This window comes from Hemiscyllium ocellatum, chromosome 32, assembly GCF_020745735.1.
Source record: "Hemiscyllium ocellatum isolate sHemOce1 chromosome 32, sHemOce1.pat.X.cur, whole genome shotgun sequence".
Taxonomy (NCBI): Eukaryota; Metazoa; Chordata; class Chondrichthyes; order Orectolobiformes; family Hemiscylliidae; genus Hemiscyllium; species Hemiscyllium ocellatum.
In genome coordinates, this window is record NC_083432.1 from 21,904,280 (window position 1) to 21,930,224 (window position 25,945).

General features: G+C 40.8%; 1 protein-coding gene across 1 annotated transcript in view; it reads left to right on the plus strand.

Annotated features, from left to right (window-relative positions):
* ngfrb (nerve growth factor receptor b) overlaps window positions 1-25,945 on the plus strand; it is a 177,060-nt gene that overhangs the window by 129,221 nt on the left and 21,894 nt on the right. The window contains exons 4-5 of the mRNA XM_060848555.1: window positions 9,699-9,897; window positions 11,715-11,893. Coding sequence (XP_060704538.1) covers window positions 9,699-9,897; window positions 11,715-11,893 — 378 coding nt within the window. The remainder of the gene's footprint in view (window positions 1-9,698; window positions 9,898-11,714; window positions 11,894-25,945) is intronic.

Consider the following 25,945-nt stretch of genomic DNA (forward strand, 5'->3'; position numbering starts at 1 on the left):
ACACTCAATGTGCAAACCTCTGTTGGATTACTTTGCATGGCAAGTATAGGCTAGGCTTTCATCTGGTCATGCATTGTCAGTTGTGCTGCTTACATTTATTGAGTGGTTACTGGACGAGATGGACTGAAGGGTCTGGTTCCATGCTGTACATCTCTATGACTCTATGACTGTATGACACCATTAGCTACAATTATTTCAGCAGGGTGTTCTGAGTTCACAATTCAATTAACATTTTGAAGTAGCTATTAAATAATTAGCTGCCTTTGATTTCATTCTGAATAGAACCTCTATTTTTTATAAAAAATTAACTGCTTGAGGAGATTTAAAAGTTTTGAATGTGTTCCATGGATTGCAGATTTTACAGAAGCAAGTATACAGGAGCGAGAGCTATGTTGAATTAAAAACCAGGAAAATAGTGAGTGTCAGCAGGCCTTTGTAAAATGAAGGGATGGTTTTTGTTCAGAGGATCTCTGCACTGTAAGACAAGGCCTACCTCCATTAATAATCCAGACTGTGCTTAGAACAGTTGGAGTCAGGATCTCTCCTCAGTAGGCCTAAGAATGACCAACAGCCCATAATATCTTGAGTCCTTTCTTCATGGAATGAGACACACGCTGGTATTACAGCACACAAAATTGCATGGCATAGCTATTATTGTTGGTGTAAGTGCAATGGTGGTATCCTGAGCAAGTGATTAGACAGTGCAGAGGGTATGAAGGGTTGGTGGTGTCAGTGGTTGGGGTGGTGGCTGGTTGAGAAGGTGCTGCAGGCAGCATGAGAATGACAGAGCATGAGCCTTAGCAGGAGTGGGTGCAGTAAGAGAGGGTGAGTCTGAGATGCTGGAGAGAAGATTGTGGCACTTATGCTGGTTTTTGATTTGATTTGATTTATTATTGTCACATGTACCTAGGCACAGTGAAATATTTTGTTTTGCATGCAGTACAGGCAGAGCACACCAAACAAAGTGCATTAGGGTAATAGGACAGAGCGAGCAATGCAATGTTACGGCTATGGAAAAGGTACAGTTAATTTAGCATTAAATCTAAAATTTTAAGTCTGATAACACAGGGAAGAAGCTGTTCTTGAATCTGTTGGTTTATGTGTTTAAGCATTTGTGTCTTCTGCCTGATAGAAGAGGTTGGAAGAGATAATAACTGGAATGGGAGGGGTCTCTGCTAATGTTGGCTGCCTTTCCAAGATGACAATGGATAGAAGGTTGGCTTGTGTGATTGACTGGGCTGTGTTCACAACTCTCTATAATTTCTTAAGGTTCTGGACAAAGCAGTTATCATACCAAGCTGAGATGCATCTAGAGAGGATGCCTTTTATGGTGCATCTATAAAAATTGGGAAGAGTCTTTATGAACATGTCAAATTTCCTTAGCGTCCTGAGGAAGTAGCGGTGTTGCTGTGCTTTCTTGCTGGTGGAGTGGAGAAGGACATTGGTTTATTTACTACAGTCCTGGCATTTTGCCAGACAGCTGAGACCACATAAACCTGCATGGCAAGCTTGGGCCAGATTGGCAAAGTCTGATGTAGTGACCTCCATTCCTAATCATAAGGAAACTGGAATTCTTGCCAGTGCACCACCCTGTCCAGCAGCACCTCCCAAGACTCCACACACAAAACAGGATTCCAAATACTCCAATTGTGCATGACAACTCTGGACTGACATTGCTTGTCCAGCCTTTAAGGATGGCATGGATGCAGGAATGTTGGTGAATTCCAGGATAGGCACTGAATCCTGAGTTGTTCTGGGAATATGTTCTGGAATACATGTTACGATAGGGCAAAGATTAGATTTCGAGATACCGCAGAGGTGGGGTGTGTAAGGCAAGTTTAGTAAGAGACAGCGAGAAAATTCAAGGCGTTGCAGTGAGAAACTCTCCACAAGATGATGCAACTCGGACTTAGCCAAAAGAAAAGATACATTAGTAACTGAATCTCTACATCTCTCCGGGCTAGAAAATTCCAATGTTTACTACCAACTGAGTGATGAAGTTTATAGAATAGAATCCTTACAGTGTGGAAACAGACCATTCCACCTAACAAGTCCACACTGACCCTCTAGAATGCATTACACATAGACACATCCTCCACACTATATTTCCCATGGCTTACGCAGCTAACCTGCACATCTCTGGGCAATCTAACATGGCCAATCCCATACAGACATGCTGACAATGCACAAACTCCACACAGACTATCATCTGAGGGCGGAATTGAACCCAAGTCCCGAGCACTGTGAGGCAGCAGCATTAACCACTGTGCACCATGCCACCCTAAGTGCTTCCTCAGCTGAGTGCTGAACGGGTTATTATTTTGCTCTGAGATTGCATCCTCTGTTTCTCAATTTCACAGCCAGGGAAACATCTTTTCTGCATCTAATCTGTCAAGCTCTTCAAGAGTTTTGTAAGTTTTTCTAAGCTCCAGAGAATGCAGGCCCCATCTTCTCAGTGTCTCCTTACAGAACAGTCCTACCATCGCTGGAATTAATCAGATGGGCATCTGCTGCACCCTGTCTTTGGCAAGAACCCCAGAACTGCCCAGATTACTTCATGTGCGGGATCACCAGTGCTCTGTATAATTGCTGTGAGACTTTTTTTTTCTCCTCTTCTAAAATCCTCTTATGATGAGAGCTGACTTACCGTTTACCTTCCAAAGTATTTGCTGCTGAGTTTAACGTTCATGTTTCTCTGCAAACCAAAGAATGAAGGGCTCATAACCACAGGGAATTCAATATGCATTAGTGAAGAGGTCAATGAACATAAAACAAACCCTAAGCTTCAAATGTAATTTACAACATTCATAGCTTTGCGACACCCACAGTCAGATCTACAGTGCATTCCTTAGGTTAGCAGTAGGGCATAAACACATTAATTGGGTCAAAACTACTTATTTCAATAACATTTCTCCCCCTCGACTAAGAAATCCTTTTGATTTTAAAATACAAACGTGGAGTCCTGCTGTGTCTCTGATGCGTTGTCAATGGTTTCTTGCAGTTTTAAGAGTATGTTTTATCTTTTAAGCAAAAAAAAGCACACAGATTTTGTTACAACAGTTTTAGCTCGCAGACCAGATGTTTCTGTCAATGAAAAATATCTGCTATTTCCTTGAATGGTCTATCACCTGCGTTTAAAATCTGCAAAAGACTTTCTATATTCAAAAGTTAAAAGTTGAATAGTTATATCCTGACCATTTTAGATTTACAGTAGGATTGGGATTTTCTTTAAGATATATGAAGGGATATTCGGCTCCAAATAAATTTGGGAGCAATTAATGGCTTCGACTTTGATAAAAGCACGAACCTGTGTTGAGACTGGGAAATTAGACGGGTGTTTCTCAGAGGCATGTCAGCTTTATTGCAAAGCCTGTTTTTTATCAAAAGTACAACTTGAAGAAACTGCCTCTTTCCACAAACAGCGGGGGCCTTTTTAAGCACCAGTTGCAGGTAAATAAAGAAAAAAGTGATGTTGCAACCAAATAGATGTTTTTAGCCCATTCAACCATCGAATAACTCTGAAGACTTAATAGTTTTGACCACATAACAATTTCATGATAGATAAAACTCTTCAATTGTTTGATTCTAATAATACAAACAATTTATGACCCAATCTGTTATAAAACTGTATGAAAAAGGAACTAGTGGATCTTTAGGCCTCTTGACTCGACGTACAGGTATATATTATGTTCATGAATGATATTTTTCTGCAGGTTTCAAATGCTTACAGTTTTAAGCCCTAAAATCAATGGACAATTTCAACAAAAACATCTGGTTCTAAAGCTGAGTTCATGGGACAATTTCATATTAAAATTTACTCCATCTCCATGAAAATAATGCTAAAATTCACACTGAAGTTACAGTATTCTGAGAGGGCTTTGATTGTTTTGTGCATAAAACAAGTAAAGCCCATTGAAGACAATGCCTAGTTGCACACAATATGCAAAAGACATCTCCCTTTATGCAGACAGAATTTTGACCTTTACCTGGATCTCGTGTTGCCTGAACATGGTGACAGACTGGGCTATGGGGTAAGGTTGAAACAGATGCTGGCAACCAAAAATAGAAAAGGGACTTCAGCCGATTATCTAGTGTTGATGTAACAAAATGGATTCAACATGAATAAGTTGTTTAACTTTAGTATGATGGATTATAATGGGATGGCACAGTGGCTCATAGGTTAGCACTGCTACCTCACAGCACCAGGGACCTGGGTTCCAATTCTTGCATTGGGTGACTGTGTGGAATTTGCAAATTCTCCGTGTGTCTGCATGGATTTCTTCCGGGTGCTCCTGTTTCCTCCCACAATCCAAAGGTATGCAGGTCAGGTGAATTGGCCATGCTAAATTGCCCACAGTGTTAGGTGCATTAGTCAGGGGTAAATATAGGGTAAGGGAATTGGTCTGGGTGGGTTACTCGGAGGGTCATTGTGGACTCGTTGGGCTGAAGGGCCTGCTTCCATACTGTAGGGAATCTAATCTAATCATTCTTTTGGTACTAGACTTACTTCAAAGTGAGTTCACTGCTGTTGTGACACTGATCATTATCTGTTTTCTTTAGTGAGTTTCATCTAAGTGTTGACTGAGACATCCTAGCACTATTTGTGCACCAAAATTGGAAACATGAATTGTGAAGGTTGGAAGGAGGAAATTTGGTGTTACTGCTGCGGAAATTTTGCATCTTAAACAATTTGTATTCTTGCCATGCAAACGACGGACAGTTTCTCTGGACACGAAGCTCCAGTTTGTACAGGCACTTCAACTGCAAATAAAGACCAGTTATTATTTTCCCTGTTGGAAGGGGGATTGTAGAAGGCCTGTGTTCAGTGTAAGTGAAAGCAGGTGGCTTGGTAGTTTCATTAAAAGGTTCCTTTTTACAAATGATATTCAGAACAGAGAATGATTTTGCAGAAGGTGAAGAAACAATGGAAATGGTTTTGACATGGGAACCTTGATCAATTTTGCAGGAGAGTTTTTGTCTCTTTATTTTATCATGCAAATTGCATGTCACTTGCAAGACTAGCATTTATTGCTCATCCATCTATAGCCCTTGAATAGATAAGCCATTTCAGAGGGAAATTAAGTATCACCACAATTTTGTAGATTTGGACTCACATGTAATCCAGACCAGGGAAGGATGACTGATTTCCTTCTCTATAGGACATTAGTTAACCAGACGTGTTTTTACAACAATTGATGACCATATCGTGGTCATCAGCACCGAGGTTAACTTTCAATTCCAGATTTTATTAATTAAATCAAAGTACCACCAGTTGCATTAGTGACCTGTAAATAATATGACCATATCTTGATAGTTTTGACAGATGAGAACTAAAAATGTGCTGGTACAAACTAATGATTATCAATTAACTATTTATTGTGTAGGCTAAGTGAAGCAACCGTGGTAAATGCAGGATTACAAGTTTAGGGTAGGGAGCTGGTTTTGGTGGGATGGTCTTCGGAGGGTCAGTGCAGACTCAATGGGCTGAATGGCCTCTTTCTGCACTGGATGGATTTTATGATTCGTGAACCTCCTTTACACATTTTCTATGAAGCAAACCTGGACAGGCCAACAGCTGGAAAATCAGTTGTTCCTATTCAGGTTAACACACTTGAAGTTATGCTCTGGTCTGATTAAACTTTTGCTTTGATGAATGCGAGAGTAACAGCAATGTGTTCTGTCTGAAAAACAAAGTGTCCTCACATTTGGTTGATTATTAAAGTTAATATTTTTGTAATTGTTGATCTTCCATGTTCTGGGTTCAAAGTGATACTTCTCCCTGGAAGCAAGTTTTAAGTAAAAAGTTAGCTTTTACTGGATGGCATGGTGGCTCAGTGAATAGTACTGCTGACTCACAGCACCAGGGACACAAGTTCGATCCCAGCCTCAGGCGACTGTGTATGTGGAGTTTGCATATTCTCCCCTGTCTATGTCGGTCCCCTCTGGGTGCTCCTCTTTCCTCCCACTATCCAAAGGTGTGCAGGTTAGATGAATTGGCCATGCTAAATTGCCCATACTATTCAGAGACGTGTAGGTTAGGTGCATATGTCAGGGGTAAATGTAGGGGGATGGGTTACTCTTCAGAGGGTCAGTGGGGACTTGTCGGGCTGAAAGGCCTGTTCCCACAATAGGGATTTCAGGATTCTATGATTCCTCATTTTAATGAAGACTATATATATTCCATCAAACTGCTTTTCTCACAGAATTAAATGTAGGAAGGAATCTGTTCAGGTGCCTTTTCAAGTCAGTCTTATTATATGGCGAGATGAACTGTGAGACTAACAAGTAGTCAATCATTATTAAGTACTGACAAGAAGAACTTTATTGTGGTTGGTAAAAAGGCTTTCTTAAACACCAGAACTAAGCATAACCACAACCACAACACCAGGAATCAAGACTGATTTAAATCACAGTTCTCATTTAGAGGACAAAGAAAAATTAATGAATAAATTTGGCCTTTCAACCTGCCAAAGCTTATCCTTCACTTAGAGCTAAGACATAGACACAGGAGCATAAGAAGGCCATTCAGCAGCATATTGAGTCTACTGTGCCATTCAATGAGATTGTGGCTAATTTGACAATGTTCAACTCCACTTTCCTGCCTTTGTCTCATAACTTGTTTCCCTTACTGATTAAAAATCTGTCTCCCTCAACCCTGAACATACTTAACGACCAACCTCAACAGCCCTCTGCAGTAAAGAATTCCATAGACTCACTTGCCTTTGGGTGAAGAAAGTCTTCCTCATCTCTGTCTTAAAATGGGTGACCCTTACTCTGAGATGATGCCCTCTAGTCCGAGACTCTCCTTCAGAGGCAACCAACCTTTCTGTATTCAATGTGATTTTATTTATTATTGTCACATGTACCGAGATACAGTGAAAAATGTTATGCATGCTATTCAGACTATTTGTAGCTTACATCAGTAAATGAGGGTAATAGAACAGAATGCAGAATATAGTGTTACAGCTACAGATAAACTATAGAGAAAGATCAACTCTTCATGCTTCCAGCTCACTGCCTTTATTCCTGATGAAGGGCTTTTGCCCGAAACGTCGATTTCGCTGCTCATTGGATGCTGCCTAAACTGCTGTGCTCTTCCAGCACCACTGATCCAGAATCTAATATATGAGAGGTCTGAAAACAACAGGGAAGAAGCTGTTCTTGAATCTGTTGGTATGTGTCTTCAAACTTGTGTATCTTCTATCTCATGGAAGAGGGTAGAAGACGATATAACTGGGGAAGAAGGCGTCTTTGTTTGTATTGGCTGTTTTTCCTGAGGCAACTTCAAGTGTTGACGTAGTCAGTGGAAGGAAAGCTGGTTTGCATGATGAACTGGGCTGTGTTCACAACTCTCTGGAATGTTTTGCGGTCTTGGTCAGAGCAGTTTCTGTATTGAGCTGTGTTGTGTCCAGATAGGCTGCTTTCTATGGCGCATACATAAAAATTGGTAAGGGGTCATTGTGGATATGCCGAATTTCTGAGCCTTCTGAGGAAACAGAGGCATTGGTGTGCTTTCTTGATTGTAGTGTCGATGTGGATGGACCAGGACACATTGTTGGTGATATTATTCCTAGGAACTTGAAGCTCTTGACCACCTCCACCTCAGCCCCATTGATATAGATAGGGGCATTTCCTCTACTCCACTTCCTGAAGTTGATGACCAGTTCCTTTGTTTTGCTGACATGGAGGGGGAGATTGCTGTCTTTATGCCATACCACTGAACTGTTTATTTCCCTCCTGTATTCTGTCTCATCATTGTTTGTGATCCAACCCCACTATAGTGGTGTCACCAGCAAACTTGTAAATGGAGTTAGCGGTGAAGATGGCCACACAGTTGTCCATACATAAGAAGTATAGTAAGGGGTTGAGTACACAGTCTTGTAGGGAACTGATGTTGAGGATTATTGTGTCTATTCTTACTGATTGCAATCTGTCAGTCAGGAAATCGAGGTTCCAGTTACAGAGGGGGGATGCAGAGTCCTAGGTGTTTGGAGATGAGTTTTGCTGATATTATGGTTTTGAAGGCATCGCTGTAGTCAATAAATAGGAGTCGTTTATAGATGTCCATGTTATCCAGATGTTCCAAGGATGAGTGTAGGGCCAAGGAGAAGGTATCTGCCATGGACTTGTTGTGACGGTAGGCGAATTGTAGTGGATCAAAACAGTTACTAACCTCTCAAAGCATTTCCTAATGCTGGATGTCAGAGCCACTGGGTAGTAGTCATTGAGTCATGTTGCCAGATTTTTCAGTGATGATAGTAGTCTTCTTGAACACTGCAGTAAGGAAAGGTTAATAATATCGCCAGCTGGTCCGTGCAAGATCTGAGTGCACGGTCGGGAACTCCATCCGGGCCAATTGCTTTCCATGGGTTCACCCTCAAGAAGGCCATGTGCGGCGGTGACTGTGGGTACAGAGGCACCCGAGGCTGTTGGGGGAAGGTGACATCATTTCACTGATCTTCTGTTTCAAATGAGCATCGAATGCATTGAGCTCATCGGGAAATCCGATTCTGCTTGACTTCACTTTGTTGTCCGTTATTATCGGACCTTGCCACGGTCGACTGTGTTCACGTAGTTAGTCTGGGGCTCTAGTTTAGTCTGGTATTGTCCTTGGTATCCCTGATGGTTTTGCAAAATCGTACCTAGATTTCTTGTGTAGGTCAGGGTCACCCAACTTGAACACCTCAGACCTGGATATCAGTAGGGAGTGGATTTCTCTGTTCATCCGTGGTTTATGGTTGAGGAACACTTAAATTAACTTCTTTGGCTTCAACACATTTACTGATGAAGTCTGTGACAGTAGTTGCATGCTCATTTTGGTTGGCCATTGAGTTATTGAACCTGGCTTTTTCCCATGGTGGAGGGGCCAATTACTGAATACATGAATGGGAAGGGAATAGAGGGACACAGATCCTGTAAGTGAGGACAATGGGGGGGGTCCATTCGGTCATCTTTCATCTTATCTGAAAAAATATTAGCAAAGCACAAAATAAATGCATCCAGCTTTAATTTTTGTTTAAGTTTATACTCATATTAGTTTTTTCTCTAAATTCCTTCAGTTGTATTTTCTTTCCCTCTTTCTATTGCATTACATAATCTGAATCACATTTTATAATAAAACCATAGCCAGCTAAAGTTTTAAGTTTGTTATTGTGATGCCCACTGTCTCTTTATACTGTATTCTGAAGGTTGGCTGTTCATCACAGACATTATGACAAGATCGTCTAGTCATGAAAACCACTACAGCTCAATTTAACATGATTTGGATGTGAGATTCAATAACTGACTTTATCTGCCAGTCATCATTTTATGTTATTGTCAATTCCCTTTCTGAAGTCATCCTTGCTACAATCTTATTGTAATAAAGAGCTGTGAACATTTAAATGTATTCCTAATTTCTTTAATTTAGTGCTGGAATCATCTCACCAATTTTATTTAAGGGATTTGAATGGTGTATGATTGGAATTAAATTGACTGGAAAAGATTGCAGCCAATAGTGACATTTATCTGGATGTAGACAGAATCATGAGACTATGATGATCAGAGTTTGAATTTGTCAATTATAAGATATAGCATTTATGTTACTCTATACATACAGGAATTGAAAAACAAAATCTTTTTGAGATTAAATTTAACTTACTGTACCACAAAAAGGACAAAAAACAAAAAAGTAAAGATTTTTTCTCTCTGTTAAACAGCTTATAATCCAAGAATCATTTCTGCGAAGACAGATGTATCTCCGAAAACCATCACAACAACAGAGATAATGACCACCCCGGCTGTGCCAAGCTCTCCTCAGTTTATTGGGCAAGGAAACACTGACAACATCATTCCTGTTTACTGTTCTATCCTGGCTGCAGTGGTAGTGGGACTAGTGGCCTATGTGGCTTTCAAACGGTTGGTGCTTACAGTAACTCCATTTTTAATGACACGCGTATGATTAACAAGTAATGTTGTGTGGGTCACTAATTTGCAATGAATAGGGATTATGTGCCAAAGCTGGGTTATGTAGCACAGTGCGATCTAAAACTGTGCATTTGAAGTTGTAATTCACTTAATGTTGATTTAATTATGGATTAGCATGTCAGAAGTTATGCGGTTTATTCATTTCCTTTACTTTCTGTTAAGTGGTATTATTTTCTTTTCTTGTAATTTGACTGTTTGTCTTTTGATGGTAACATGATGCTTTATTCATTGCAGCTATATCCCACTATCTTTCTGGTGCCTTTTCTATGACCATCATTCTATTTTGGACACCTTTCTTGATCATCTGATGCTTGTATTTATAATGATGGAGGATCATGAAAAGACTGATGGGGGTCATACACACTTGCTTTGAATTTATTTTTGTCACTCATGTTCATGTACCAGCCCTCCTCCTTCACTAATTCCTGAATTTTCACACAGACCTTTTTCTGGGTCCTGAAATGTATCCTTGGTAGCATCAGCAGGGGCCAAAATTATTCATTCTGACTCGGAATAATATAAATGGCTTACATTTCATAAAAAATATTTTCCTGAGATGCTCACAGGAGCTTTATCAAAAAGAAAGTTATGTTAGCCCACATCAGGAGATATTAGGGCAAATAGCCAAATGTTTCATTCAAGATATAGGTCTTAAGAAGGGCAAGAGATTTTGAGAGTTGGAGATATCTAAGGAGTGAATTCTTGAGGTTAGTGCTTCAGCAGCTTAAGACATGGGCACCAATTGTGGTCAGTAATGGCCACCATGTTCTCAATGGCAATTAGGAATGGGCCTTATGACCCAATTAGCAAAGTCCACAGTCCTTGATTAAATTTTAAAAAAATCTTTTCCCAACCTGTAAGAATAGGATCTATCAGAAATAGGGCAAGACATCTCAATCTGGGCCCTCCCCGCCATTTTTAAAGCTCCTCAAAGTCTCTGACTTTCTGAAAATTCACTCTTTATCTCAGGATCAGACATGATGCTGAGCTGAGCTCAGACTCAAGCGGTTCCCTGTGACAGTGATGGTATCAGTGATAAGGAGAAAAGTGTACAGCAAGAACTGAAGACTTTGGATGGTTATGGACAGCCTACCCACTGCTTTCTTCAAAGACACTCAGTTCCTAATTTAGCAATGCAAATTTGGGAAGGAGGCTATAGCTGAAGGCTATTCTTCTGCACTTGCTGACTCCCTCCCTTTATACTGCAATCCCCACAAATATAAACTGTCTTCAAAGCTCAGTCATCTTAGTTGCTCTTTGTACTTTCACGAGAAATGAATTGGTAGCACAGTTTCCAAACTTCTTATGATTTGGTTAAGATTAGATTACCTACAGTGTGGAAACAGGCCCTTCGGCCCAACAAGTCCACACCGACCTGCTGGACCGCAACCCACCCATACCCCTACGCCTAACACTACGGGCAATTTAGCATGGCCGATTCACTTAACCTGCACGTTTTTGTACTGTGGGAGGAAACCGGAGCACCCGGCGGAAACCCACGCAGACACGGGGAGAATGTGCAAACTCCACACAGTCAGTCGCCTGAGGCGGGAATTGAACTCTGGTCTCTGGCACTGTGAGGCAGCAGTGCTAACCACTGTGCCACCCATTACCTAACATGGATGAGTCCAGTCCCTTTTGCACTTCCTTCTCTGTAAACTATTCCTTCTCTCTCTTTCCCTTTTTATACAATGAAGTTGATGTTAAAGTTCCTCAGCTCATTGTGTTGCTTGGCTTGTTTTCCTTAGATGGAACAGCTGTAAGCAAAACAAGCAGGGAGCCAATAACAGGACAGTAAACCAGACGCCATCTCCAGAGGGTGAGAAACTACACAATGACAGTGGAATCTCAGTTGACAGTCAGAGCCTACAGGAGCAACAGCAGAAACTACAGCAGCAGCAGCAGCAGCAGCAACAACAGAACCAAGGTAGGTCACAGATGTTTCGTCGTGATTAATTATTTTCATGACACGGCTATCATCACAAAGTGAAAAAAGGATTTCTAAATCCCTATTTTACTCGCACTCCATAGAAAGTGGTAGCTTACAACAGAAACAGATCATTCATACCTCTACTGGGTCTTTGAAAGTCTTGTTTGGTCCCCTGACCTCTTTCTGTTAAAGAAAAAGGAGGAATCGATAGAGAGATTCTAATTACTTCAAATCATGCGCCTATAAGTTTGTACATATTTAAATAGTTGAGCTTGTTGCCAATAAGGATAAAATAATAATGTAGATATGCTATACAGGATACACGATTCTGAACTTAAGCTGAGAAATTTGCCTCTCCTTTCGTTAATCGTGAGGAACAGTCTGAAAAGTAATGCATGTCCATGTTTCAAAGGTTGTATCTACTGGAGCTTATTATAAATTGTCTCTTTCAGGCACGGTGGCACAGTGGTTAGCACTGCTGCCTCACAGCGCCTGTAGACCCGGGTTCAATTCCCGACTCAGGCGACTGACTGTGTGGAGTTTGCACGTTCTCCCCGTGTCTGCGTGGGTTTCCTCCGGGTGCTCCGGTTTCCTCCCACAGTCCAAAGATGTGCGGGTCAGGTGAATTGGCCAAGCTAAATTGCCCGTAGTGTTAGGTAAGGGATAAATGTAGGGGTATGGGTGGGTTGCGCTTCGGCGGGTCGGTGTGGACTTGTTGGGCCGAAGGGCCTGTTTCCACACTGTAAGTCTAATCTAAAATCTAATTGTCAACATTGTACAAGTGGGCGGCACGGTGGCACAGTGGTTAGCACTGCTGCCTCACAGCGCCAGAGACCCGGGTTCAATTCCCGACTCAGGCGACTGACTGTGTGGAGTTTGCACGTTCTCCCCGTGTCTGCGTGGGTTTCCTCCGGGTGCTCCGGTTTCCTCCCACAGTCCAAAGATGTGCGGGTCAGGTGAATTGGCCATGCTAAATTGCCCGTAGTGTTAGGTAAGGGGTAAATGTAGGGGTATGGGTGGGTTTCGCTTCGGCGGGTCGGTGTGGACTTGTTGGGCCGAAGGGCCTGTTTCCACACTGTAAGTCTAATCAGCTTTATAGTGTAACTAAAATTAGCTCAAGCCAACCATAGCTTCAGGAATGTTTGTAAGTAACTGAAAGCATTTTCAGGTCAGATTTGCTGCTGGTTGAGCAGTGTAGAGAATGAGCTGCCAGAGGAAGTGGTGGAGATTGGTACAATTATGACATTTAAAGGCATCTGAATGGGTATATGGGCCAAATACTGGTAAATGGGACTAGATCGGTTTGGCATATCTGGTCGGCATAGACAAGTTGGACCAAAGGGTCTGTTTCCGTTCCGTATAACATTGTTAAACTGGCACAGATGGATGCATTTAGATTGGCAACATATAGATATTTGTAGACACCTCATTGCTGGATGTACAATTGTATGGTAGATTTGGTGAGAGCAATAAAATTAAGAAACATAAAGTACTTGAGATTTGAAGACCAATGAATGACCTTAAATAGTTAATGAATGGTCATTTAAGGGACTGAACATGTCCCCTCCCTGAGTATCTGCCCTCCTGGTTCAGTGAGAAAGGTGGTCAGTGTTCTGACTGGGAAATCAGGGCAACTTGCCTGCTGGGTAGGGTGGAGAGATCGACCAGTTACCCTAATCTGGAGGCAAACTATGACATGGATTGAGGACAAGAGTAAGATACCTTTGAAGGACACCCCTAATGCCAAGCCCTCCATACACTGACCCTGTACAAAATGCTCCAGATGTTTTCTTTTTGCTGGACCTTCCAAGTAATAGGGCTTGGCTGGTGATTCTTTGGACCCAGAAGCTTCAGGAGGTCTGTGACACCAGCATCAAGGTCATGATAAGCAAAATATTGGCGAATTTCTCAGCTTCTGTCTTAATAAGCTCATTGGCAGTGAAGGGATATGTTTTCTCAGTGTTAGGGGTGGCTGTGAGTTGCCATTGAACACATCCGCCCTCACATCTTTTAAAAAATCTCAGGAATACATGTCCAATGGATTTTTTGGCCTGAAATTAAGACCATAATGACAAAATGTATTAGTATAGTGCCTTTATTGCAGCAAAATCCCTCAAGGTGTTTCACAGAAAAGATATCAAACAAAAGTCGACCGTCTAAAATGACCTTACTGACTTCTGAATTGTGATCTAACATTCAGCAGAGATTATGAACCAAATTTTACTGAAAATCGTTGGTTTATTATTCACCAAAATCATGCCACTGGAGTGCTCAGAAACATCAAACTCAATTCAGTTCTTCAGAATATATCTGGTTGATCAAAGTCATCTATAAGCATGGTGGAGTGAATATTAAAGATAACCTGTTATATCTATTGCCTCCACCCCATCCGATCTGACCTTTTGCAAATACATTTATATGACGGGGCACAGGTCCTCCTGTAGAGATGTTAGTGCTCACAAAATAAAAGTTGAATACATTTCTGGCGAAGAATGGGATGGACAACTTGGAAAATAAGCATGAAGACTGCAAGGTAAAGTCTCCACTCCTGGCAAGGGTTGCACCCAAGGGGAGTTCCTGTCATTGAGGTTACATCACTATTCTATTCCAACTCACAAAGATTGAATTGATTTCACATTTTATAATATCTGACACAATTTGCAGCTAGCTCTCTGTTGGGCAGGTGGGATGAGGAAATTAATTCCTGAAGGCAATTTGGAACATGATTGCTCCTGAGCTGCTGGGAGGTGTTGCCCTTATTACCAGTGGTGTCGCTAAGGAAGGTAGTTAATGAAGAAATATGTGGTGAAGTTTTACTGTTATGTCTGCTCACAGTTGATTAAAAAAGTATTTTTTGAAAGTTCTACTACTTTGGGTGGAAACTAGGTAATGGCTTGTCGAAATACAGTTTGTTGAGCATATGATTAAATAGGGGGTCTTACATGTTGATCAGCATTCTTTATTTAAATATCTGGGTCAGGAGTTCAGTCCAGTGGCAATTAATTAAACAATTGAAACTAGTCTAGCAAAATCCCACGTAGGCATTCTTTTATCTATTTTGATTGAGTTTGTAATGATCTTCGTATCTGAACAGCCACATGGTTCATTATAGATTTTTTTAATCAGCTTATGCAGGTGGGACTTGAACCCAGACCTTCTGGTCAAGAATCGAGGACAATGCCACTGTGCCACAAGAGCCCTCAGAGTTCATTATAATTGATAAACCTTCTGTTCAGAAATAGAATCAGCATGATCAGACATTGTAATACCAGAACACAATGGTCACATTACAAGTTTGAATTGAAAATGCATTCCTAAAATGATTCCCCCTGTGGTAGCTGTTAAGGTTTTTGCTGTAAACTAGTCCCTTCTGGTCAATCAATTCAAGATTATACCTCATCTGATTTTAAGTTGTTAATAAAAGACAGATGTTCCTATTGAGTTATAAATCCTACAGCTCAGATTAAGTGGGCTTGTGGTTAGCTTTTCCTGTTGTTAGTAACCAATGCTGGCTTTACCACCAGTTGTGTTCTGATTAAAGAGCTGTGCGACTATTCATGTTCACAATTGGTTGATTCCAGAAATTCACCATCTTCAGTGAATTCTATTGCTTGATCTCTTTAGAGTTTTTGAAAATGACAGGAGGATTTACAAAGAAAACAATCAGCAATTTTGCTGATTGACTGCAAATTGATTCTAGGATGTCAATGGCAAGAAAAGTTTAATTAGAAATAAAATGTATGCCTGTTCAGCTATTGCATTTAATAACACTTGGAGGCTCTCTGTAGTTAAAAGTAAATGAGGGCTGCCGATGCTGGAGATCAGGGTCGAGAGTGTGGTGCTGGAAAAGCACAGCAGGTCAGGCAGCATCCGAGGAGCAGGAGAATCGACATTTCGGGCATGAGTTCTTCATCAGGAATTCACCTTGATGAAGGGCTCTTGCTCGAAACATCGATTCTCCTGCTCCTCAGATGCTGCCAGTCCTGCTGTGCTTTTCCAGTGTCACACTCTCATCTCTCGATAGTTGCCATGTCCTTTTAATGCTGCCCAATTAAGTCCCCATTTAAACAAGATACAAATTTTCCACAAAAATACAATAATCTAACTGACCTAATTGCTGGGTCATTTTGTTCACTGCACTCGATTAAGAGCAACTACTTTTATGAATGCATGAGTAGGGTTGGAAATGAGATCAAAATACTTCACATGGGGTGGAAAATCCTATTTAAATATAGGTAAAAAGGTAAAGTTCCCACAGTCCTACCAGGCAACTGGTTGCTCTCCTATTAGGGGAAAACAACTGGTGGCAGTTTAAGCTGACAGCCACCACACTCAAGATGAGGGGACGGCTTGAGAAGGAGGGCCATTCATGGTATCATCAGCCAAGTCAGGAATTGAACCCATGCTTTTGGCATCACTCTACCTTGCAAACCAGCCATTCAGCTAACTGATACAGGTATAGTTTAAAGGATTTTCCAATAGCACAGTTTCATTTTTGTATGGATTGTAACATAACTTAGCTGTCGATATTGCCCCCCTTTCATGTTCACCAATTGTATTGTAACTGCATGTGCTCATCCTGTTTTTTAAAGACCCCGTTGTTTCACTTGTTGCTTTTTCCAAACCTTTTGCTTCACCCTCAACTCTCTTCCCATCTTGGCCAACTCACTCCCTCCCACTTGCCGTCTCTCCTTACCCTCTTGTTGGCTGCCACTTGCCTTACTGAACCCCACTCTTTTGCTTCTGCTCACTGCCTCCCTCCTGTGTCTCTCCCAAGTCCTTTCTACGAACGAGGATTAAAGCTGTGCTTAGTGAGAAGGAAGCAGTGAGGGAGTAGGGTTGTGGTCATTGAATGGGAAGCAGTGAGTTGAGAAAGCGATTGAAAAGGGGCAGAGAAGTCAAGGGAAGCAGATACCATAAAGAACAAGGGGGCATGAAGTGGGCAGTAAGGAGAAAGATGCTGTTTGGGTCAGTTAGATTCATGAAAGCCAACAGGATTTTAATATAAACATTACAGGCCAGAAATAGCTGACCTTTATTGCCTGCTTTTCATAAGTCAAATTGTGTTTTTGTTACATGGAATTGCACTATTTTCCAGGATTTTTGCTGATAGTTTGGGGTGGATGCTGCACATCATTGGCTTTGGTCATGAGAGTTTATTCAGTTGAGATTCCTGAAAAGATTGATGGTAGAACAGCAGAGGTTAACCTTAATCTCTTCTTAACAGACATGCCATCTCCTACTTATCAACTTTCAGATGATAATTTAAAGTAATGAAGTTAGATTACTGACAAAATTACACAGAATTTAACTTCTGCCCCATGGAATAGTTCTTGGCAAGAATATTTTAAAAATCCATGCTTTGAAATTCATGGGGACCACTGTTAGCACTGGTTTGATATAACAGAATCTGCATCTGCCTACAGCTGCGAAGGCAGGTCCCGTCCCAACTGATAGAAAACAAATAATTTAAGGTCTGAAGCTGTAAGCATTATAGCTATCTAAATCAATATCCTAGCTCACGGACAGGTCCATTCAAAACTCCAACACTCATACACATGTAGTGGGCTGGAAAAGTGTGGAAGCTAAGTTTATTTTTAGCTCCTAATTCACAAGTGTTTACAGCTCATCAATTCCTCTTGATTGGATATTGTTCAGTCTCAGTTTGACTTAGAGTCATAGAGATGTACAGCAGAGAAACAGACCCTTCGGTCCAACTCGTCCATGCCGACCAGATATCCCAACCCAATCTAGTCCCAACTGCCAGCACCTGACCCATATCCCTCTAAACCCTTCCCATTCATATACCCATCCAGATGCCATTTAAATATTGCAATTGTACCAGCCTCCACCACTTCCACTGGCAGCTCATTCCATACCCGTATCACCCTCTACCTGAAAAAGTTGCCCCGTAGGTCTCTTTTATGTCTTGCCCTCTCACCCTAAACCTATGCCCTCTTGTTCTGGACTCCCCCACCCCAGGGAAAAGACTTTGTCTATTTATCTTATCTATGCCCCTCATGATTTTGTAAACGTCTGTAAGGTCACCCCTCAGCCTCTGACGCTCCGGGGAAAACAGCCCCAGCCTATTCAACCTCTCCCTATTGGTCAAATCCTCCAACCTTGGCAACATCCTTGTAAATCTTTTCTGAGTCCTTTCACGTTTCGCAACATTCTCCGATAGGAAGGAGACCAGAATTGCATGCAATATTCCAACAGCGGCCTAATGTCCTGTACAGCCGCAACATGACATCCCAACTCCTGTGGTCAATACTCTGAACAATTATGTTGCTTGAATGTGAACTGCATTAACTTCATCCTTGTCTTTTTAAAGTTGTAACTTTTCTCTCAGTCAGAAATTTACTCAAAGTGTCAAAGGCGGTATGGTATTTCAAGAAATGAGAAAATGAAGAAATAGCTTTTATTGATTTCTGTGTACAGTCTGTGATTAGCAAGACATGACAGTCCAGATTGTGAAACGTATTAGTGTCATGTTTTGTATTCTTCATTTGTTCTGTTTGAATTCAGATGTGTATGTTCACGAAAACTGCTGTTATCTCATTGTTGCCAAAACATTGGATTGGGAAATTAAAGTCTGTTGGAATCTCCAATTTTAAATTAATTCAGATTAATTCATGTGGGTCCAAAGGAGAAAAATCAACTGTTTAGGCTTTCCTCAATTCAATCATAGGGAAAAGGAACCTGAAAGGTAAAGAGCGCACCAATTATGGGGTGCCTAGGAAATACTAGCCTTAGTTCTACAAATTGGACAATTGTATTATTCCATTGTTGCTCAATAATGGAAAGCAAACCGAATGCCTCCTTCACTATCCTATCCACCTGTCACTCCACTTTCAAGGAGCTACGAACCTGTACTCCAAAGTCTCTTTGTTCAGCAACACTTCCTAGGACCTCACCATTAAGTAAATAAGTCCTGCGAAGATTTGCTTTCCCAAAATGCAGCACCTTGCATTTATCTGAATTGAACTTATTTGGCGAAATTCTTGCTGCAATATGCATTCTAAATTCAGATTCCAGTAGAGAGAGAAGGATAGCCTTAAATTGTCGGAGGCACCATCTCTCAAATGAATCATGAATGTGCGACCACATTCTGCCTGTTGTAATAGTCTAATTTAACAAAAGCTCTTTGGAAACATTCACTTAACTCCACCAAAAGTAATTACACTCATCATTCATCGTGTTACTGTCTGTGGAGCTTTATTGAGTGTTCATTGAAGCTAGTGCACTTTGTGCACTAAAACCAATATTTTCTTTCCATTCTTAGTTTCTCTTAAAAAGGTAGTGATGATTTTTTTTTCCTTTGATCACTGTGATCCAAAATGCTGTTAACCAGGGTGTTTCCGAATTTTTATCCAGAAACAACGAAGTAACTTCAAGTCCAATTGGCATCCCATCACTGGTCGCCATTATTAGACTGTTCAGCAGCAACGTTGTTTATTGCATTTCACACACTGAATTAGAAATGCAGTGAGTATAATGTAGCCAAGCAAAACATGAAGACATACTTCATGAGGTGTGATAAAGTTCTGTGGGACTGTCTTTTTTTCCAGATTTATGGTGTTAGTCTAGGAATGAAGGTTTAGTGGAAATCACCAAAGCAAATCTATCAGCTATATTATTAACAGCACACTAACATTTTAATAGTGATGTTCCCAGTTATGGGTAGAACACTGCAGTTTTTCAATTGGAACGGCAGTCATTACATTTATGATGAGATGCAGGGATGTGTACTGGGGCTAGGCATCATTCCATTTCAAGCAACAAGCAGTAAAAGGTCCTGGAAAGCAATAATATGCCAGGATACATTGAATATGAAAACAAGTGAAGCTTAGAATTACAAATAATTTGAGATATAGTGGGGATAGGAAGGTGCAATGGTTGTTAATACTGTATCGTAATGCTCTAAGTTCTGTTTCAGACAAACCTTGGCGCACTATACAATTGTCCAATTTTTAGAACTAAGGCTAGTATTTCCTAGGCACCCTATAACTGTTGTGCTCTTTACCTTTCAGGCTTTTTTTCCTATGATTGAATTAAGGAAAGCCTAAACAATTGATTTTTCTCCTTTGGACCCACCTGAATTAATCTGAATTAATTTAAAATTGGAGATTCCAACAGACTTTACTTTCCCAATCCAATGTTTTGGCTCCAATGAGATAACAGCAGTTTTCGTGAACATATACATCTGAATTCAAACAGAACAAATGAAGAGTACAAAACATGACACTAATATGTTTCACGGTCTGGACTATCACATCTTGCTAATCACAGACTGTACACAAACCAATAAAAGCTATTTCTTTATTTTCTCATTTCTTTAAATACCATACCGCCTTTGACACTTTGAGTAAAGTTTTGACTGAGAAAAATGTTACAACTTTAAAAAGACAAGGATGAAGTTAATGCAGTTCATATTCAAGCAACATAATTGTTCAGAAACATATATGCTGGTACTTATACAAAATAATACAAAAAACCCCCTAGGTTAATAGCATGCAATTCAAAAAGAAATGTAATTTTTCTTGTACATCTTGAAAAAGAAGCTTTTAAACTAGATTACACAGGTGGTTATAAATAATTTTATCACCTGGTTTGAAAGGGGGTGGTATGGTGGCACAGTAGTTCACACAGCTGCCTCACAGGGGCCTGGGTTTAATTCCAGTCTTGGGTGAGTGTCTGTGTAGACTGTGTACATTCTCCCCGTGTCAGCGTAGGTTTCCACTGGGTGTTCCCAAAGATGTGCAGGTTAGGTGGATTGGCCATGCTAAATTGCACATAGTGTCCAGGGATGTGAAGGTTAGGTGGATTAGTCATGGGAAGTGCAGGGTTACCGGCAGAGGTCAAGGGTCTGGGACTGAGTCTGGCTGGGATACTGTTCAGAGGATTGGTGTAGACTTCGTAGGTTGTATAGCCTCTTTCTGCATTGTAGGAATTCTATGTTTCTAAGTTGTGCATGGTCACTAAAATGAATACAGGTAGTTCATCTATACTGTTATGGTTGCATTCTTGTGTAACCCCGTGTTATAGAAAAATCGTGCTTTCAAGCAGTGCTTAAAGTGTTGGTGATGTAACCACGTTACAACCAACGCACGATTTATAGGTTCACACTTTAAAAACTACATCCCAATTCATCAATTGCGTTATAGTGAATTCATGTTCACGAAATGTGCAGAACAACCCCATACAGACTCTGCCAACGTGCAAAGGGTACCTTTGGCCTATATTGCTATTCCTTCCATGGTGACCTATAGAGCTCCATTGTAGTATCCAACTGCCTATTGAAAGACTCCAAAGGTTAAACCTTCATTACCGTGTCCAGTAAACTACTCCATGTGTTATTTCCTTTAATATAATGTGCATGCTTATGCCAGCCCTGAATTTATTATTCAATATTTTTCTCCAAGTTGTCTTGTTTTACAGAGTGGTCTAGCATAAAATAATTTCTACATTAGCTTTTCTACTGCACTTAGGATAGTAAATACCTGACTAAAACCATCTTACATTCCAAGATTGAACAATGTAGGAGAGAAATGTGTTTGCTTGGTGCTGTTTCAATTTGATCTGATTTATTTATTGTCAAGTGTACCGATGTACGGTGAAAAGCTTTGTTTATGAGCAGTACAGGCAGATCATAGTAAGCAACGATGGACAGATCAAAAAGACTTAGACAGAGATACACAGATTACATTGCTTATTGAGGTTACAAAGTCCATTAATCAGTCTAATAACGGCTGGGAAGAAATGTTCCTGAACCAGCTTCTGTTATCTTCTGCCTGATGGAAGAGGTTATAGGCCTTTCTAATGTTCCATGGACTAGGTTGATTCCCTGGAGACAGGCAATGTTGTAGGCTCTTCCTACATAATCTACAAAGTTCTTCAAGAATATCAAAAAAAAAGAATCTTACATGGTTGCACAGGTAGCTGTGTCTGCTTCTGGGGAATTGACACAAGTCTTCATGGAATCACTACAATACAAACTTCTTCCCACAAATATTTTATTGGACTGTAGGAGTAGTTCATTTGGCCTTTTAAGCTTGTTCCACCATTTAATAAGATCAAAACAGATCTGATTGTAGTCTCAGGTCCATGTTCCTATCTGCCACCCCCCCCCCCCCCGCCGGCCCCATCACCCTTGACTTACTGGTCAATAAATAATCTGTCCTATTCAGCCTTGAATAACTCCCTCTCCAGTTTTTACCAAGAAAGTCTCAATCTGTGGACTGCTCTATCTGAGAGAAATAATATTCACATCAAACTTAAACGTGAAGCCACCTATTCTTGTATCGCTGAGTTCTAATCTTTCCGAAAAGGGGCTGCATCCTCTCACAATTCACTCTGTCAAATTCCTTCACTTTTTTGTATGTCTCAATAAGATCACTGTTCATTCTTCGAAACTCTGTGAATAAAGGCTCAATGCGTGCCCTTCACAAGGTGAGCCCTTCTTTGAAGGAATGATTCTAGTGAACCTGCTCTGAATTGCTTGTAATGCCATTATATCCTTTTCTTTAAAATAAGGAAATAAAGATTGTAAACAATATACCACATGTAGCCTCACCAGGGCCCTGTAATACTGCAGTAAAATTTTTATACTCTTACATTCCATTTGCCTTGCAATAAATGTCAATGTTCTATTTATCATTTAATCACCTGCCGTACCTCATAAAGTACTTATTACTGGTCAGAGTAGATCCAACAGTCCAATATACATCTCGTGTTCTATATATTAATGTCCGTTAATATTACACAAAGCCAATGTGACTTCAATTGAAGCATGGTTAATGGACTGGGAATAATTGAACTAAGAGGTGCCGGCATTAATTCATTTCCCAGTTTAAAGCCATTCTATCTGAATTTTATCATTATCACTGTTAAACATGAGTGTCCACATCCATCATGAAAACTTGCTATTTAAACTAGTCTCACTGTAAATCCACCCTTGTAAACATGGTGGTACTGCATCACCTTTAAAATAATTCCAATGTGACAAGTTTCCATCTGGGTTGTTTCCTGTACAACTCTAAAAAAGAAGATTTTATAATGGAAAATGTTGATGTGAAGTCTGTGAGGTAAGATTTATCATTGTTGGAATGACTTAACACATTGTTCCTGAGGTGAATAGGCACAGTTTGAATCAAGGGTAAAAACAATGACTGCAGATGCTGGAAACCAGAGTCTAGATTAGAGTGGTGCTGGAAAAGCACAGCAGTTCACATAACATCCGAGGATTAGTAAGATCTACATTTCAGACAAAAACCCTTCATTAGGAATACAGGCAGAGAGCCTGAATGGTGGAGAGATAAGTGAGAGGAGGGTGGGGGTGGGGGTAAAGCATAGAGTATAATGGGTGAATGGGGGGGGGGGGGATGAAGGTGATAGGTTAGGGGGGAGGGTGGAGTGGATAGGTGGAAAAGAAGATAGGCAGGTAGGACAAGTCATGGGGAAAGTGCTGAGCTGGAAGTTAGGAACTGGGGTGAGGTGTGGGAAGAGGAAATGAGGAAACTGTTGAAGTCCACATTGATGCCTTGGGGTTGAAGTGTTCCGAGGCGGAAGATGAGGCGTTTTTCCTCCAGGCGTCTGGTGGTGAGGGAGTGGCGGTGAAGGAGGCCCAGGACCTCCATGTCCTCGGCAGAGTGGGAGGGAGAGTTGAAATGTTGGGCCACGGGATGGTGTAATTAATTGGTGCATGTGTCCCAGAGATGTTCCCTAAAGTGCTCTGCTAGGAGGCATCCAGTCTCCCCAATGTAGAGGAGACCGCATCGGGAGCAACGGATACAGTAAATGATATTGGTGAATGTGCAGGTAAAACTTTGATAGATGTGGAAGGGTCCTTTGGGGCCTTGGATAGCGGTGAGGGAGGAGGTGTGGGCGCAGGTTTTGCAATTCCTGCAGTGGCAGGGGAAGGTGCCAGGATGGGAGGGTGGGTTGTAGGTGGGCGTGGACCTGACCAGGTAGTCACGGAGGGAACAGTTTTTGCGGAAGGCGGAAAGAGGTGGGGAGGGAAATATATCCCTGGTGGTGGGGTCCGTTTGGAGGTGGCAGAAATGTCGGCAGATGATTTGGTTTAAGCGAAGGTTGATAGGGTGGAAGGTGAGCACAGTTTGAATCAAATTAATTATATGAGGTGAAGGCTACCTTGTGATGTCACTGCTATCAGTTATATTGCTTTGTGAAAGCTTATTGAGAAATTTCAACGTATGGACTTGCAAGTGCAATGCAAAGCTACCTTGATTTAATACTAACTTGCTCAAGAACCTTGAGGATAGTTGTCATGAGAAATGAAAAATGTCATTTTGGGAATTACTAAATTGTGCTCTTACGGTAGAGCTGAGCACATTGCTTGTGAGTGCTTTGCTCTATGGTTGGTTGTAATGTACCTGATGTGGAATTACTTAATGCTGAAAATTCCTTCCAGAAATAGGGAAATGTTTCATTTGCCAAGATGAACATTGCTCACTTTGATGTACATATGAAACAAATATAATCTATTGCCTTTATAGCCTACCACCATTCTAATTTGGAGACAGGAAGCTTTGTAAAGAGATAAAACAAATCAAGCAATAATCTAGACCTACCAAATGAAATTAGATAAAATCTTTAATCTCAAACTCCTTTACTCATGCATAGTTTATGACTAGCCTTTCTGAAACTTAAATTTGAAATTAGAGTTCATTACAAAAGTAACAACATATGTTCTATGCACATGAATCTGACAAAGCATTTCACCCTATCTTTTGTTCCAAATTATGTTGTAATTGTCTTCTGAAAACTGCCTGAAGGCCAATGGATATTGCCCCTTAAATGCCTTCATGCACTCTTGAACTTTATTATAGTAGCACAGTTCACTTTCCTGATCGTACAGTACTACAGACCTGTTTGAAACTCACGGTAAAGGAATATTCCAACCGGCAAGAACTGATCAGTAGATTTAGCATTCTGAAGGTGTGGAAGAACTATTCAGTGTTTAGAAAAATCAGTTTTCTTAACTATCATCAGATTGACAGAAGAAATCTGTTGTACATATCTAAGAATGAATGAAGGTGATTCGATGTTTGTTATCTGATGGCTCACTGGCAAATACATTCCATTGAGTGTCATTGACTTATAGCGAATACAGACAGAAGGCATTTGAATCTAGGTTTGTGTTGACTTGAGACAATATTAGCGTGCTGCAACAAGCCTAAGAAAATGGACTATTCCATGTTACTACATCTCTGAATTTTAAGAAGGCTTTTGATACTATACCATCGCAAATGCTCAAAATTCTTAAGGCATGTGGAGTTCCAGATAAAATCATATCTGCTGCAGCACTGATGTGCGATTGGGACCACACAATTGTTCTGGTACTATATAGTGACACTGAGTTCTTCAGGTGAAAAACATTCAGTAAGACACATTGGCTCTCTTTTTTAATTTCTTAAATTGCTGGTTTGTATAAAGCAGCAGACTCTCAGGGAAGGAAATATGATTTTGTTATCTAAATGAAAAAGAATTGAAAATATCCAACAAGAAGTGGTGAGTTGAGATAGCAGGAGTCCAAAATTGTTGGTGGGACTAAATTATAGGCTCTCTAACAATAGTTCCACCATTCAGCAATATATTAAACATGACATTAGTAGAGCATGTAATAAGCACAGTGTATTAATGTGGGTGTCTTTAATCTTCAGGTAGGCTCCAGCTTTCAAATTGGCAAAGATAATTTGGATGATGAACTTCCTGAAGCAATATATTGTGAAATTAATTAGAATGAAGGCCTAAGGATGCTGCCAGGTTGGAGGATCTAAGCTATAGGAAGAGGTTGAAGAGGCTAGGGCTGTTTTCCCTGGAGCGTCGGAGGCTGAGGGGTGACCTTATAGAGGTTTATAATATCATGAGGAGCATGGATAGGATAAGTAGACATAGTCTCTTCCCTGGGGTGGGGGAGTCCAGAACTAGAGGGCATAGGTTTAGGGAAGAGGGGAAAGATATAAAAGAGACCTAAGAGGCAACTTTTTCACGCAGAGGTTGTACGTGTATGGAATGAGCTGCCAG